Source organism: Enhydra lutris, unplaced genomic scaffold (assembly GCF_002288905.1).
Source record: "Enhydra lutris kenyoni isolate GAN:26980312 unplaced genomic scaffold, ASM228890v2 scaffoldscaffold23, whole genome shotgun sequence".
NCBI lineage: Eukaryota > Metazoa > Chordata > Mammalia > Carnivora > Mustelidae > Enhydra > Enhydra lutris.
Window position 1 is genome coordinate 28322984 of NW_019154107.1, and position 16499 is coordinate 28339482.

The window sequence follows — 16499 nt, forward strand, 5'->3', positions numbered from 1 at the left end:
CTTGTGATCTCTATCAAATAAATAAATAAAATCTTTTTTTTTTTAAAGGACATTATTGATACACTGCCTATGACAACTATAATCAAAAAGTCAAATAACAAAGTGTTGGTAAGGATGTGGATAAACTGGAACATTCAGACTCCGCTGGTAGGAATGGAAGAAAATGTCCTGGTTCTTAGTAAATATTCAGTTGAAAGGGTATCAAAACTACAACTAGTATCAGATAGTTTAGAAAAGGGATGCCTGGGTGGTTTGATCGGTTATATGTCTGCCTTTGGCTCAGGTCATGATCCCAAGCGTGCTGGGATCGAGTTCCACATGGGCCTTCTTGCTTAGTGGGCAGCCTGCTTCTCCCTCAGCCAGCCGCTCCCCCTGCTTGTGCGCTCGCTCTCTCTCCCGCTCTCTCCCTGACAAATAAATGAAATCTTTAAAAATATATATAAAATAGGGCGCCTGGGTGGCTCAGTGGGTTGAGCCGCTGCCTTCGGCTCAGGTCATGATCTCAGGGTCCTGGGATCAAGTCCCGCATCGGGCTCTCTGCTCTGCAGGGAGCCTGCTTCCCTATCTCTCTCTCTCTGCCTGCCTCTCCGTCTACTTGTGATCTCTCTCTGTCAAATAAATAAATAAAATCTTTTAAAAAAATATATATATATATATAAAATAGTTTAGAAAAAATATAGAGATTAAAAAGAAATAGAGGCAGAGACAGAGACTAAGACTAATACAGAGACTAAGCATTTTTTTGCCAATCTAATAAGTGAAAAATGCGATCTCATTGCCTTATTTTGCATCTCTTTAATTACAGGGAGACCATTTAAAATGCCCAGAGACCATAATCTGGAGTGACCACAAAGGCTAAAACATTTGACAGATACCCCCACCCTCTACAAAGCTCCAGTGATAAAAATATGAAACACCACATCTAGTAGATGTGGAATGGTATCTAATTGTCGTTCTAATTTTTTTAAAGATCTTATTTATTTATTTATTTGACAGAGAGAGACAGACAGACAGCACAAGCAGGGGGAGTGGGAGAGGGAGAAGCAAGCTCCCTGATGCGGGGCTCCATCCCAGGACCCCGGGGATTCTGACTTGAGCTGAAGGCAGACACTTAACCAACTGAGCCACCCAGGCGGCCCCACCTTAACATTTAAAAAAAATTTTTTTTTTATTTATTTGCCAGAGAGAGAGAGAGAGAGAGAGAGAGAGCGCACAAGCAGGCTCCCTGGGGAGCAAGGAGCCCAATGGGGGACTTGATCCAGCACCCCGGGATCATGACCTGCACCAAAGGCAGCAGCTTAACGACTGAGCCACCCAGGAATCCCTGTTAACATTTTTTAAAGAGATGAAGCATCCATTTCTCTTCAACTGCCATTGAGATTTCCAAGGAAAGAACAGGTAATCCCACTCTTTTGTTTGAAGCCCAGTGTGTTTCATCAATCTGATTAGACCCTGTTTTCCTTAAATTATTCGGGTCACGGTGGGATCCAGCTTGACCTGGGGTTCCTTCTCTCTTCAACTTCTGCTAAACTTGCAGTAAGCGCCCAGAAAATGCCCCCTTTGTCATTATAAACCCCTCATCAGCCTAGGGACAGAGTGGAGAGTCCAGACACTGCAGGGTTAGGGAGGTATACACCAGGTGCTGCCTAACTCCTCCATGTTGGTGCAGATGGAACCCAAAAGAAATCATTGTTGGGGGCACCATAAGCGCTTTTTAAACATACTCCCGGATTGATGCTCTGTACTAGCCTCCTAGTGCACAGGGAACCCTCACTATTAGTTGCTGGGGTCACCCTCAGGGCAGGAGTGAGTCCAGTAGGGAGTTATGCGGGCATATCAGTCTCAACGACAAGCCAAGTGCTCACGAGGAATCCCTAGGGGAAGCACAGGCGCCTAATTCGTGCTCCTAGGTGACACAGTAATTATGCTTCCGACCCGTCTCTGCGGGTGGGTAGGGCTGGAGATTCCTTTAGTTCCCTCACCGGTTGGGGAAGGAGTGATCTCGATTTATTCTCCCATCTGTGAAACGGGGGTAGAGGGGGGACAATAGTGGCCAGAAGACTTGCGCGGGTGGGCAGTTGGGCCGGGTCTCGGGAGCGGGCTTGCCTTCTCCCTCCCCCATCCCTCCGCGTCTCAGCTTCTTGAAGGATTAGGAATTTGACGATTGGAAAGTTTGTTTCCGGGCCGCCAGAAGACCTCCCGACGCGAACCTTCAAGGGGCTGGAACAGCCCCAAGAGGCCGGATAGGTGCGGGCGCGAACGTTCCGCGCGCCGACGTCCTCCCGCGCCCCGCTCCTCTCAACCTCCCGCTCCTCCTTCCCTCGCTCCTCCGGCTCCCCTCCTCCTCCGTCCCCGCCCCTCTCCTGCCCTCTCATTGGCCGAGCTGGCCGGCCGGGCCTCCCCGGGATTTAAAGGGCCCGCTCTCCGCGCCGCCCAGGGAGCCGCAGCTGGTCCCGGCCTTGCGGCCTGCGGGGGAGGCTGCCCGGAGGAGGCGGCGACGGTGGCGGTGGCGGTGCGTCCCCGGCCCCCAGGACCGCAGCTTCCTTCCTGCCAGGTAAGTCGCCAGCAGTGCGCGTGCGGCTGCCCTGCTCCCATCCTGAGCCGGCCTCTCCGCGCGGGTCTGCAGCGCGTGTCCTGGGGCCCCCTCTCCATCACCTTTCCCACTGCTCCAATTGCTACATCCCTGACTGCCAACTTCACCTCCCTGCAGCTCCCGGGCCTGGGCAGAGCTTTGTTGGCGGCTACAAGAGGCCAGGTGGGGGTGAGATGGGGCGCGCGGGGGATACAGGACACCCCCCACATCCATAGAAGAAGAGATGCACACGGCCCCCAAGTGTCACAGGATCTCCCTCTTTGCCCTCCACACAGAGTGACTCTACCTTGGAACCCCGGGGGGCCCCCCATTTGATATGTGGGCCTAGAATATACACCATTCAATTACATCGGACCTGGACTGTTCACAGCATACAAGAGACACGGGTCCTTCATTCACTACAGGTCATGGGCTGTGTGTGTTCACCCTGGACGCCCATTCACACACACACAGTTGGTGGCTCTGTCGGATGTACCTGACATTCACACCCTCCCCCAGCCCCCCAGGACCATGTCTCCAGATGGACAGCCCCAAACTGAAATCTGAGTGTTCAAGTTCATCCCTTGAGCATGGTCTGCCCCATGGACATCCTGGCTCCCTGTGTGTCCCCACTTTGACAGGTCTATCCATCTGTCCATCCATCCGTGGGGGTTCGCAATGGCCACCTTCAGCCGCCAGGAATTTTTCCAGCAACTGCTGCAGGGCTGTCTCCTGCCTACTGCCCAGCAGGGCCTTGATCAGATCTGGCTGCTCCTTGCCATCTGCCTCGCCTGCCGGCTCCTCTGGAAGCTTGGTAAGTGCTTGCCGCACCAGGTGCCACCACCGAGGCCATATCACACATACCACATTTATCCATCCCAAGCCACATTTTAACCCGCTACATCTTGCCATGCCGAGCCGGACGCCAACGTGTCTAGCCCACCACATGCCAGCAGCCCAAGTGCCATTCCAGTACACCACGTCCCGCTATGCCCAGCCACTCCATGCCGCACCACACCAAGCCACATCCTGCCATGACAAGCCACATCCTTTGGTATGCCTGGGTTTCTGGGATTCTAGAAAGCTGAGCTTCTTGGATCTTGGGATCCTGAAATGTCTCCATCCCAAGGTTACAAGCTTCTGGGATGCCGATGTCAGCTATGGAATCCCTAAGTACCACGTTACAGAGTTTGGGCATTCTGACAAATAGAAATTCTCACAGTGTAGCCTTCCAAAATGCTGGCATTCTGGATTTTGAGAGTGCGGGCATGATGAGATTTCTGGATTGTGGGATTCTGGAATTCTTCCACAATCGTGGCAAGCCTGTATCCAAATGATACAATTCCAAGTTCCCAACTTTCTTATAGGATGCTGAGAATTTTGGAAATCTGAGATTCAAAGCTTCTACACTTTCTTTTCCTTTTCTTTTCTTTAATGTTTATTTGTTGATTTTTTTTTTTGTAATCTACATCCAACATGGGGCTTGAACTCATGACCCGAGATCAAGAGTTGCACTCTCCACCAACTGAGCCAGCCAGGTGCCCCCTTCTTTTCTTTTGTTTTAAATGGAAGTCCCCCCCCAAGGTTCATCATTTTGAAATATTTCAAACTTACCAAAAAGTTAAGCTGAAAGGATAATGTTCTGAACACCTATATATGCATTATCAGATTCTCCAACTGTCAACATCTTTTTTTAAAGATTTTATTTATTTATTTGACGGACAGAGATCTCAAGTAGGCAGAGAGGCAGGTAGAGAGAGAGAGGAGGGAAAGCAGGCTCCCTGCTGAGCAGAGAGCCCTGATGCGGGGCTCGATGTGGGGCTCGATGTGGGGCTTGATGCGGGTCTTGATGTGGGGCTCGATCCCAGGACCCTGGGATCATGACCTGAGCCAAAGGCAGAGGCTTAACCCACTGAGCCACCCAGGCGCCCCCCCAACTGTCAACACCTTAACACGTTAGCTCTATCTATCTACCTATCTATCATCTTCCTGAATCCTGTGCAGAATGTGCTGACACTTCACCCCAAACCCTTCAGTGTGTGCCTCCCCAAGAACAAGGACATCTTCCCCCAACAAGCACGCCCTCCCCCCTCCCCCCTCAAGAAATGTAATCTGGGTGCGATAATAATTATCCAACATAAGTCAATATTCATATTTCACCCAGGGATCCCAAAAATGTCCTTTACAGATGTTTCTTCTCGGCTCCCCTCTCAAGCTCACCCGCTTCGGCCCCCTCCCCCCTCCCCACCCCTGCAATCTCACCACATTGCCACCTCTTATTCTGCCTTCTGCCCGGTGGCCCTCCCTTCCTCCCGTCCCAGCCAACTTCCCGTTCTTGTTCTCTTTGTCTCTCCCCCCTCCACCCGAAGGGTTGCCGTCCTACCTGAAGCATGCGAGCACTGTGGCAGGGGGGTTCTTCAGCCTCTACCACTTCTTCCAGCTGCACATGGTTTGGGTCGTGCTGCTCAGCCTCTTGTGCTACCTCGTGCTGTTCCTCTGCCGACATTCCTCCCATCGCGGCGTCTTCCTCTCGGTCACCATCCTCATCTACCTGCTCATGGGGTATGGGTGCGAGTCCTCCTCCCCGCGTTGTGGGCCAAAGGGCGGGGGGGGGAGGCGATGGGCCCAGGCCACTCCTCGTGAGGCTGTCCAGGACGAGGAGGGCATAGGGGATTCCCAGAGTTGGGGGGGCGCGGGAGTCTGGGAGACTGGTTCTTTCTGAAGGCTGTACCGGACAGGCTGGGCTTGGGCTCCCCCTGGAGGAGGGAGTCCTGAGTCCTGGAGAATTATTCCTCCAGGAGATTGTGCAGGATGGGGATGTGCGGGGAGGGGGTCTGTAACCGTCTCTGCGCCTGGGTTTCCCCCACTTTGTGGTCTCTGAGACCATGGGAGTCATGGAGCCAAGACCACCTTTTTTCCGTAGTGAGATGCACATGGTGGACACCGTGACATGGCACAAGATGCGAGGTAGGTGGTCCTGGCCCTCTCACCTGCCCCCTCCCGCCCCTGTCTTCCTGCCCTGCCCCACGGCTCCTAACTCCCCCAACCCTGTCTGTCCTTCCCTGCTTTTCTCCCTCATCTGCCCGCCCTGGTGGACACGCGGGCCTCAGATTCCCCTCACATCTGTGTCTCTCTCTCCCATGCCTTCCCCTCCACCACCACGCTCCCCCCACCGCCGCGCCATCTGTCTATCCTATCTCATGTGCGCAAGCGCCTGACACTTGACTCAAGGTGTCTGCTGGTCCTGGGCCCCCTCTGCTCACCTGCCTGTCTGACACCCTGCCCACCTGTCCACACCTGACCTCCTCATCTCCCACCACCTCTCACCTGGTGCTCCCCATTCCCCCACGCGGACCTGCTCTTTGCCTGTCCACTTGACCATGGGCGCCACACATAGGGGCCCAGATGATCGTGGCCATGAAGGCGGTGTCTCTGGGCTTCGACCTGGACCGGGGCGAGGTGGGTGCAGTACCCTCGCCCATGGAGTTCATGGGCTACCTCTACTTCGTGGGCACCATCGTCTTTGGGCCCTGGATATCCTTCCACAGCTACCTACAGGCTGTCCAAGGCCGCCCGCTGGTGAGGTCCTGGGTGGACAGGTGGGCAGGGACTGTGGGAGCCATGGTGGGGCAGTGTTCATGGATCCTTGATCCCCACAGAGCCGCCGATGGCTGCAGAAGGTGGCCCGGAGCCTGGCGTTGGCCCTCCTGTGCCTTGTGCTGTCCACCTGTGTGGGCCCCTACCTCTTCCCATACTTCATCCCCCTTGATGGTGACCGCCTCCTTCGCAAGTGAGCACAGCCTTCGAGGCCTCTGCCCAACAGGGAGGGGGTTGGGGAGGGACCTGGGGTCTCCCCAGCTCTGAGCCTGTCTCTTAATTCTTCTGTCTGTCTTCTGTTACTACAGCAAGAAACGCAAAGCCAGGTAAATGAGGGCAGGTGCTAAGGGCAAGTGGGGCTGACTAGGGGTTGGGGTGGGGGGGCGCAGTCTGTGGCTGGTTTGTTCTGTAAGTCCAAGACTGTTGGACCATCTATCCCATGACTAGACAGAGGCTGAGTGTCTATGGCTGTTGTTCGACCACAGTTAGCTCTGCAACTCCATGTGACTGACACTCCAACTGTGGCTGGCTGTCCATCTAGTTTACGGCTAGGAACAAATTATGGGACGACAATGGGGATTGACAAGTATATATTGGTGGGTGACTCCGACCTGCCTGTGACACTGGTGTATGTGGGTCGTTCACCTGTCAGCTACTCACCCTCTGTGTGGGACTGGTGTTCCAGCTGTCTCGCTGTGCCTTTGTCCGTGATGGGATGTGTGCCTGTCACTGGAAAAGATAAAGCTGGGTCGTCTGTGACTCTGGCTGGGAATGGGTCTGACCATGCGCAGCCTGTTGTGTGCCTGTCTGTGACAGATTCTGCCTGTGAGTCTGCCTTGTCTGGCCGCCTGGTGTTGTCTGGCTGTGGGCTCATGACCGACCATGTGTCCATGCCTATCTGTGGGACTGACCATCCACCTTCTAGTGTGACTGTAGGATTTCATCCAGCTGTTTGACTGTATGACCCAGTGCCCCCACTCACTGGCCATGTCTGATGGTGTCTGATGCTGAATGAGGCTCCCAAAGGGTGGAGAGATTTAACGAGTGTCACCCAGATAAGCCTCTGGGCATTATTCCCAGGCCCGATTCCAGAACCTACACTTTCTCCGGGCCGCGGTCTTTTTTTCACCATGTCTGACTGTACAGCTGACAGGATGACTGGGTTGAGCATAGTATTGCCTACGTGTGCAAAGCAGGGTGCCTGGTGGTGTCTGTGCCTAAGTAAAGGACTCTGGTGTATCTTACCGTCACTGGGTCAGACTGGAGGGCTGTGAGGCTGGGAGTCTGGTAGCATTTGTGTCTGGCCTCGTGGCTGTGTCGCTGTGTGGCGCGGTGAGGTCAGGCCTCTGACAGTGGCTGGGTCTGGATGTCTGGCCATGTGAGGCTGTAGGACCAGGTCATACCGTAGGGCCGCTCACACTTCTACTTGAGGCGTGTGAAACTGACAGCGTATGCGTGCATGTGACTATCTTTTGCTGCCATGTTTCTGTCTTGTCTTGTCTACAAACAACTCCGGCCAGCCTCCAGGTCCTCTCTGACTCTCTTTCCTTTCTTCTCTGCTGCCTTCCTGACCCCTGGGGGCCCTAGGGGCACCATGGTAAGGTGAGTCTGCAGAGTGGGGCTGGGGACCTGACATGTGGTGGGGTGTCAAGCCAGGCCTGGGAGTGATCCCTCTCTCCCCGCAACCACTTTCTCCCCAGGTGGCTGCGAGCCTACGAGAGTGCTGTCTCCTTCCACTTCAGCAACTATTTTGTGGGCTTTCTGTCCGAGGCCACGGCCACGTTGGCAGGGGCCGGCTTCACCGAGGAGAAGGATCACCTGGAATGGTGGGGAGGGCTGGGGGCCCCCCCTCTCCCTTAGGGTGCTGCCTAGAGGAGCTGCAGGGAGGTGGGAGGGAGTCCCAGGGGAGGGAACAGCCAAGATAAAAGTATGGAGGTTAGATGGATGGCTTGAGACCCCAGATGAATTCGCAGGTCTCTTTTGCCTACAGGGACCTGACTGTATCCAAGCCACTGAATGTGGAGCTGCCCCGGTCCATGGTGGAAGTTGTCACGAGCTGGAACCTGCCCATGTCTTATTGGCTAAATAACTGTGAGTCACCAAGTCACCGCTCCAAGAGAGTTGGGAGCCCTCAACCCAGGCCCTTCCCCATTCATGTAACGTTTACTGAGAACCTATTGTATACTAGGCACTGAAGATACTGCAGGAACCAGGGGGGAAAAAAGTCCCTGGCCCCTGTGGAGCTGACATTTTTGTGGGGAGAGCAGACAGTAAGAGAAAAAAAAATACGTAATAGTGCAAGTGGTGACAGGTGCTATGGTAAAAAAAAAAATGAAGCAGGTAAAGATGATCTGGGAGTGTTGGCAGGAGTGAGGGCGGGGGGAGTGTTGCAATTTTAAATAAATTAGCCAGAGCAAGTCCCACTGAGGAGGTGACATTTGAGCAAAGACCTGAGCAAGATGAAAGAACGAGCAATACCAATGTGTGGGGGAAGAGGGTAAACAGATGGAGGGAACAGCCGGTGCAAAGGCCCTGAGGCAGCATACTGTGCAAGTATCTGAGGAACAGGGAGGAGACCGGTGCTGGGAGAGCAGAGTGAGTGAGGACCAGCAGCAGGAGGTGAGGGCAGAGAGGTGACAGGGGGCTGGAGGGCTTCACTGGCCACAGGGAGGACTGGGGCTTTTTCTCTGAGAAGTGGCACCACAGCAGGGGTGTGAGCAGAAGAGGGCTGAGGGCTGATTTGGGTTGTAACAGGCCCCTCCAGCTGCTGTGAGAGCAGACAAGGTGGAAGCAGGGAGGAGGTCACGGCAATAGTCCAAGCAAGCTGTGGAGGTGATGGCAGTGGGTGTGAAGAGAGGGCGGATTCTGGATACATTCTGGAGATGGAACTGACAGGATTTGCAGAGAGTTGGTTGTGGAAATGGGAGAAAGGGTAGAAGAGGGCAGAGCGAGGGTGATTTTAGGTTTTTGCTCTGAGGAGCTGGAAGAGTAGAGTTGACCTTGGCTGAACTTGGGGGTGCTATGGGAGGAGCAGCTTGGGAGGGAAGATCAGGAGCTAAATTTCAGACATGGGACATTTGGGACCATTATAAAAATTTTATCCTGGGGGCTCCAGTAGGTTGTGGGTTCCTCGCTTTGCCCTCTGGCCCCCTGGGGAGGGCAGAGGGGATCCCAGGAGACTCTTGACTTGACTTGCATCTCCCCCTTCCAGATGTTTTCAAGAATGCTCTCCGCCTGGGGACCTTCTCAGCCGTGCTGGTTACCTATGCAGCCAGTGCCCTCCTGCACGTGAGCAGGGCAGAGCGGGATGTGGGTGGGGTGAACTGGGGGGGGGGGCGGGGCCTCTCCTTACTCACCTCCTTGCCCCCTGGGCCCTCCAGGGCTTCAGCTTCCATTTGGCTGCGGTGCTGCTGTCCCTGGCGTTTATCACTTACGTGGAACACGGTGAGCGCTGAGCCCAGCCCAGCAGATGGGATAGGAGGTGGGGGCGGGGCTAGAACCACTGTCCCCTGAGGCTAACCTGACCCCCTTACCTCCTGGCATCCACCCCAGTCCTCCGGAAGCGCCTGGCTCGGATCCTCAGTGCCTGCGTCTTGTCGAAACGGTGCCCACCAAACTGTTCACACCGGCATCGCTTGGTGAGGGTTCAGCCCGGGGAACCTCATGCCCAACACTTCCCCTCAAGAACGTTACTTCCGTCTCCATCTTCTGTCCGTCTCAGGGTGTCCAGCTTCCTCTCCTGGTGCCTGAGCCATCCCCATAACCCTGGCATCCATTTCTCTCACAAACATTATCAAGCCTCTGCTGTATACACACCTGGCATCTGTTCCCCCCCTCGCCCCGTGAATATTTATTGAGCACCTGCTGGTATCAGGCACTGTTCTAGGCCCTGGGGACACAGTGGTGAACAAAAGAGACTAAAGTCCCAGCCGTATGGGACAAGCCTTTTAACAGATAAGACAGTAAATTTTTTAAAAAGTCACGAAAGTATAATAGTTTCTTAGATTGGGATTAATGCCAAGGAGAAAAGACGTGAGGGAAAGGGGAAGGGAAGTATGGGGCGGGGGTGTGAATGGTTTCAATTTTAAATAGGAAAGTGACTTTTGAGTTCTTGAACTGGAGGAGATGAGGAAGAGAGGCATTCCAGGTAGGGAGAGAACAACCTGTGTAAAAGTTCTGAGACGGGAGAGCCTGGAATATTTGAGGAACAACAAGGAGGCCAGTGTGGCTTGAGCAGAGCGAGTGAGGGCAGTGGGGAAAGGTGGGTCTCGTAGGTCATGGTGGGGATTTGTTTCTGTTCGTTTTTTCATTGTTTGCAATAAGAAATATGGACCACCTCAGATTTGCCTCCCACCTGGCAACCAACGTTTATCACCATAAGCCCCCAGCTAAAGCCCCTCCATTCTCCCTCCTCTACCTCAACACTCACCTCTCTCCCTGGATGCCCCCAGGCTAACAGAACCCTCATCCCTGGATACCTCTGGGGCTCCCGTAGGAAGATCCAAACCCCAGGGGGTGCCCTGTGCCCTGGACATCCTCCTTCCTGGGACCCACTGGGCCTGTGCATCTCCCTGGGCTCCCCTGGCCGGGTGGGGCTGGGGGACAGTGAGTAGATCCAGCTGCGAAGCATATCCATCTGTCCCCCACAGGGCCTGGGGGTGCGAGTCTTAAACCTGCTCTTTGGGGCCCTGGCCATCTTCCACCTGGCCTACCTGGGCTCCCTGTTTGATGTCGATGTGGATGACACCACAGAGGAGCAGGTGAGGTGGGGCCCTGGGCTGGAGGTTACTTAGGGACGTGCTACCCACTCATGGGAACCATGAGAGCAAAGGTGAAGAGGCTGAGGCATTGAGGACCTCATGTCATGTGTCTGTCTAGCACTTGCAAAGCTAGTGCTCCTGGATCCTCCTTTCTCAGGGTCCTTCTGCTGGACTCATCCTGTTGGGGCTCTTATCAGGGCAAGGCATGCAAACTATGTTTAGTTTACTTATAAAATTTATTTTATAGAGATGAAGAGCAAAATCCCAGTTTTTTTTAACATTTTGTTTATTTATTTGTGTGTGTGTGTGTGTGTGTGTGTGTGAGAGAGAGAGAGAGAGAGAAACAGGGGCAGAGGGAGAGGGAGAAGCAGGCTCCCTGGCAAGCAAGGAGCCCAACGCAAGGGCTCAATCCCAGGACCCCAGGATCATGACCTGAGCTGAAGGTAGCCTCTTAACCAACTGAGCCGCCCAGGCACCCCCAGGTTTTACCCTTCAAAAAATTAATTATTTCATCATATTTTTGTTTCAGTAGAATGCACAAGGTTTCTTTCTTATTTAATTAAGAAATATTTTTACTCAGGTTGAATGTGCAAACTCTGGATTCTGCTTTAAAAATGTACATTAAAATGTGCTATTTTTATTCATGTGGAGTGTGCACCTTCCAGATTTTACTCCCTTTTTAAATGAAAGATGATTTTAAAAATACCGTTTCTTCACATGGCTCTTGCAGGATCCAGGTTTTGCTTCTCTTTTAGTTGCATTTTTTTTATTTTTAATTGCAAATAAAACTTTTATTTTCTATTTTGTTATTAAAAACAATTTTTAATCTTCATTCAGGTTGAGTGTGCAAAACCGGGGTTTTAATTTTTACTAAAACATTTAAAAATAGTTAATGCATAAATCACAAGGTTCAAAAACAAAACAGTATTCAAGATGTTCAGGGAAAAGTCTTGCTCCTACTGTCTCCTTCCTCCCCTCTTACAGGTAACTATTTTTATTCACTTCATTAAAATGTCCCGCTAAAATATAAGCACAACAGTAGATTTATATTTTGATTCCCTCCCCCACCCCAGGTTTTACCCTAAAAGGACTCATGAATGATACCATTCTGCATGTCACTGTTTTCACGTAATCATTCTTGAAAATCTTCCGCATAAGTACATGGAATGTCCTCATTCATTTGTTTTCCATTGCGAGGGTATGACGATATGACACAGTGTAGTTGGTCCCTCATCAGTGAACACCTAGGTGATTTCCAGCCCTTTCCTATTGCAAATGGTGCTACAGCCAAGTACTACTACCCTCGTACCCATATGGATTCACACAGGTGCAGACAGAACTCTAGGATCTAGCCTTGAGAGTTAGAATGAAGAAGTTACTTTTTTGCCTCCCCCCAGCAGTGTGTGACCATACCCATCGCCCGACCAACAGAGTGCCTCTCAGACTTCCTGGATAGGTTTGCCGGTTTGAGAGGAGGAAGATTATGAGTGAGGCTGAGTATCTTTTCATATATTTAAGAACCACTGGGATTTTTCCTTTGTGAGAATGGCATACTCCCTTCCTTTACCAGGTTTTTTTTTTTTTCTTTTTGAAAAATTGATTTCTAGGAGCTCCTTCTGTATTAGGGAGAGTACAAGTCAGAGGACGGAATTGCCTTGTTTTGTTTTTAAAATGATATTTAAAGAAGAAAACATGAAAAAAAAATAACACCTGATTCTGCTTATCTTTTACATGTACCAGTCTCTTCTCTGGGGCCTCGCTTAGTAGGTTAGCATGGAGTCACAGAAATGTCCTTGAACAAAGGATGGGTTTTCCTGAGACCTTTTTTTGTTCTTGCCGAGTGGGACTGTCACCTCTTTCTCTCCCACAGGGCTACGGCATGGCATACACTGTCCACAAGTGGTCAGAGCTCAGCTGGGCCAGTCACTGGGTCACTTTTGGATGTTGGATCTTCTATCGTCTCATAGGCTGAGGCACATCTGTGGACCCTCATAGCTCCCTCAAGACCCCTCCTCAGGGTGCCAGCTCTGATGTGGGATGAGGGAAGGCCCTATCTCTAATTCTTGACCCCTCTCCATCCTTGACCCCCCCCGACACCCTTACACACACACACACACACACACAATTTCCATGCCTGTTGATCCCCACTCCACCACAAGGCGGGAAGGGGGTGGTCCCTGCTGGGGCCTAGGGGCGGAGGATGCTTGGGGAAACAGAGAGGGTGAGATCCAGGGCCTCCCCCGCCTTCCTTCTCCCTTTTTATATACAGTTTGTTATTGTCAAATAAAAATAGGAAAGATACAAAAGGCTCTTTCTTCACTGCTCAGTGGGGAATAGAATTGAGTGAGGAATGGGCACAGCATGGCTTAAAGGTTTGGAAGCTGGAAATCATGAAGAGGGAACAGGTTGTGGTTGGTTCATGGTTAATTTATTATCGTTCAGGGCTGGATGATGAGCTCGTGGACTGCACAACTTGATTTGAGTGGAGCCAGGACAAACTGGATAGTTGGATGTGTGTGTGGTGGGGGGGACCTGATACTAGCTGGTTGGAAAACTGGTTTTCTGATCCATTATTTTGACTAGGGCAGAGGGGGGGAAAGCAAGACAGATGAAGAGTTCATGCTTTATTGGTCCTTAGAACTGAAGCTTGTGGGTTCTAATTGGATAGGAAGGTGTGGGATAGGTCGGGGTTCTGATTGATTGAACGGCCTGGGGTGCCTGCTGGCTTAGAGTCACGGAGTTTGGATTGGCCCTTTCGAGTTGGCACAGGGAGACTAAGGGTCTCCGTGCCAATTGGCCAGCAGCGCTGGGGAGCCCGGGTTTTGACTAGTTCTGACTTAAGTCGGGAGAAGTGGAGATGACGGTTGAGGAGTTCTGAGCGCCCAGGGAGAGGGCAGAGGCACAACGTACAATATGTGATCTGCTGTCGTATTAAGTTTCCTCGCCGGTTCGGGCATTAGGATTGGGAACTCATTGATTGATGTCCCTAAAAAACGAGGGCAAAGGTGAGAGAACACAGAGCAATGCTGACTCAACAGCAGATAAGGATAAAACACCCAGTTTCCGATACGACTGACAACGGGCTAGGGAAATTGAAGCTAGGACTCCCTGCGGACGGGGTTCAGCCCCAAAACGCCCACGAACCTTGGCGGGTCCCAGCCTTCCCGCAACTCCTGACTGGGGCTCAACCAACAGCGAAAATGGCACCACGCATGGGGGCGGGGCCGGCGGCACACAGAGAGCTCCTATTGGTTAGGGGCGGGGCTGGCCGCCTTCGCAGCCCCTCCATTGGCCAGCTCCGTAAAGTGAGGAACCTGTGAGGGGACAAGTCGGAACGAAGGATTTTTACGCAGCCAGCGAGCTAGTCTAGAGAGACCCCGGAGTCTGTGAGCAAGGCCGCCGAGACCACGCCGCTGGGTGAGTTTCCTCCGCCCAACCTGCCACTCCATCCCCTAGCTCTCAGCTGCTAAACAGCCGGCCCTCGACGCTCGCGCTAGACCCTTCCTCCCTTCCTCTCCCCCCACCACCCCCAGCCCGGGCCCCACGCACGGACACCCACCGCCCACCCTACGCACCTGCGCGGTTGCCGGGACGGCAGAAGATCTGCCTTCTCATTGGGCAGCTAGACCAGAGGCTTCTATTTCTAATTGGTGGTCTGTGTATTTCACCCTCGTTTTCCTGTTTAGAACTGCGCCCAAGACCCCTGCCTTCCGCTTTCCTCTTTCTCTTGCAGGTTAGTGGCGTTATGCACGATTTCAGGAAGGGTCTGGCTTTGCACACACTGAACCTGACGGTTGTAGTTCCGATTAGTTTTCTCTCTTCTGTCCTGCGGATTCCAGGGCTGCGGGAGAGGGAATAGCTTCCTATTGAAAGTTGCTAGACCCTGACCCTTCCAGTGGAATCCAGCCTGGTCGCTGTGTCTCCCTCAGCCAACTATGACCCCTGAGGAAGGGACCACACCCGGCCCTTGTGTGTCCCCTATCAGGGCGTGACCAGTGAGAGCTGGGACCTAGTCTGTTTTTTGTGTCTGCCCACCAGACTGTGACCAATGAGGGCTAGAACCTGGCCCGGTTCCTGTGTCTTTCACGTCATGGGACTCTCTTGGAGGACTGGAACAGCCTTATAGTTGGGATTTTAAAACAGCATATAATTAGGCTATTTTTAATCCAGCCTATTAACTGATAATTTTAGTCCATTTACACTCCTTGTGATAATAAATTATTTGGATTTGATTTTATGATCTCATTCTGTGCTTTCTGTTTGCTCAGGTTTTTCTCTTTTTTTTTTCTCCTTTCTACTTGCCCACATACAGCCATCAGCCTACAAAGACATGACCACCAACGCCAGCCCCATGCACCCATACTGGCCTCGGCACCTGAGGCTGGACAACTTTGTGCCTAATGACTGCCCCACTTGGCATCTGCTGGCGGGCCTCTTCTCCATCTCTGGGGTCTTGGTTGTGACCACATGGCTGTTGTCAGGTCGTGCTGCGGTCGTCCCCCTGGGGACTTGGCGGCGACTATCCCTGTGCTGGTTTGCAGTGTGTGGGTTCATTCACATGGTGATTGAGGGCTGGTTCAGCCTCTACCACGAAGACCTTCTTGGAGACCAAGCTTTCTTGTCCCAACTCTGTGAGTCCTGAGTTCTTTGAGGGCTGTGGGAGGGAATTTTCTGGGCAGGGATTGGCTTAGATATTTATCCACCCACCAACTCTAACATTAATTTATTTTAAAAATGTATTCAACTTTTTTGTTGAATATTTGTTCCTATGGGTCAAAAAAAAAAACATTTAAAGAGGTGTGCAGTGAAAATCTACCTTCTGTCCACCAAGTTTCTGTAATTATTAACCAATGTTAATAATTGTGTATGCTTTTTTCCAGGGCTTGCTTACACAAAATTATACAGATAAGCCTCAGTTTGCTATTTGTAAAAGAGGGATGGTAATACCCAAAAATATGTAAGTCACTTAGAACAGTGTTAGCAGGGGTGCCTGGGTGGCACAGTCAGTTAAGCATCTGGCTCTTGCTTTCAGCTCAGGTCATGAGATTGAGCCATGTGTCAGGCTCTGAGCTCAGCATAGAGTCCATTTGAGATTCCCTCTCCCTCTCCCTCTGCCCCTCCTGCTCCTGCACACACGCTCTCTCTTTCAGATAAATAAATAAATCTTGAAAAAAGATTTTAAGAACTCTCTTGGCAGACAGCAGATGCCATAACTGTCCTTCAACATCATCATCATCGCTTTTTTTTCCCTTCTGTGCAAATGGTAATATGGTATATACACCTCTGAACTTCTCTTTTTTTCAATGTGGTCACTCCTCATCAGTTCATAAAAAGCTTTCAAAGCATGGATGTTACAGAATTATTTGACTTGGCAAGTATTTTAGGGTATTTCCCTCCAATCTTTTTTTTTAATCTTTTTTTATTTATTTGAGGGGCGCCTGGGTGGCTCAGTGGGTTAAGCCTCTGCCTTCGGCTCAGGTCGTGGTCTCGGGGTCCTGGGATCGAGCCCCACAATGGGCTCTCTGCTCAGCGGGGAGCCTGCTTCCCCCCCCCCCCGCCTGCCTCTCTGC

General features: G+C 52.0%; 2 protein-coding genes across 7 annotated transcripts in view; both read left to right on the forward strand.

Moving 5' to 3' along the window:
• Positions 1-2534: 2534 nt before the first annotated feature.
• Positions 2535-13227, forward strand: LOC111150334 (porcupine O-acyltransferase). 4 transcript variants are annotated; one of them, XM_022507778.1, is made up of 15 exons: positions 2537-2554; positions 3214-3386; positions 4942-5134; positions 5496-5539; positions 5970-6151; positions 6232-6362; positions 6478-6495; positions 7757-7771; positions 7870-7995; positions 8160-8260; positions 9381-9457; positions 9550-9613; positions 9722-9807; positions 10819-10929; positions 12800-13227. In XM_022507778.1, the coding sequence occupies exons 2-15, from the start codon at positions 3251-3253 to the stop codon at positions 12899-12901; spliced, it is 1386 nt and encodes a 461-aa protein (XP_022363486.1). In that variant the 5' UTR covers positions 2537-2554; positions 3214-3250; the 3' UTR covers positions 12902-13227. The 4 variants fall into 4 exon arrangements, with proteins under 4 accessions (XP_022363490.1, XP_022363486.1, XP_022363487.1 ...); XM_022507779.1 differs by lacking the exon at positions 7757-7771; XM_022507781.1 differs by lacking the exons at positions 6478-6495; positions 7757-7771 and having other exon boundaries at positions 2539-2554.
• Positions 13228-14207: 980 nt separating this feature from the next.
• Positions 14208-16499, forward strand: part of LOC111150519 (emopamil binding protein (sterol isomerase)) — a 5269-nt gene continuing 2977 nt past the window's right edge. Inside the window, exons 1-3 of one of the 3 annotated variants that reach the window (XM_022508009.1) lie at positions 14208-14346; positions 14616-14662; positions 15242-15560. In XM_022508009.1, coding sequence (XP_022363717.1) covers positions 15260-15560 — 301 coding nt within the window. In that variant the 5' untranslated portion in view covers positions 14208-14346; positions 14616-14662; positions 15242-15259. Of the gene's footprint in view, positions 14347-14612; positions 14663-15241; positions 15561-16499 lie in introns of those variants that run through there. The other 2 variants (XM_022508008.1, XM_022508010.1) reach the window with 2 other exon arrangements.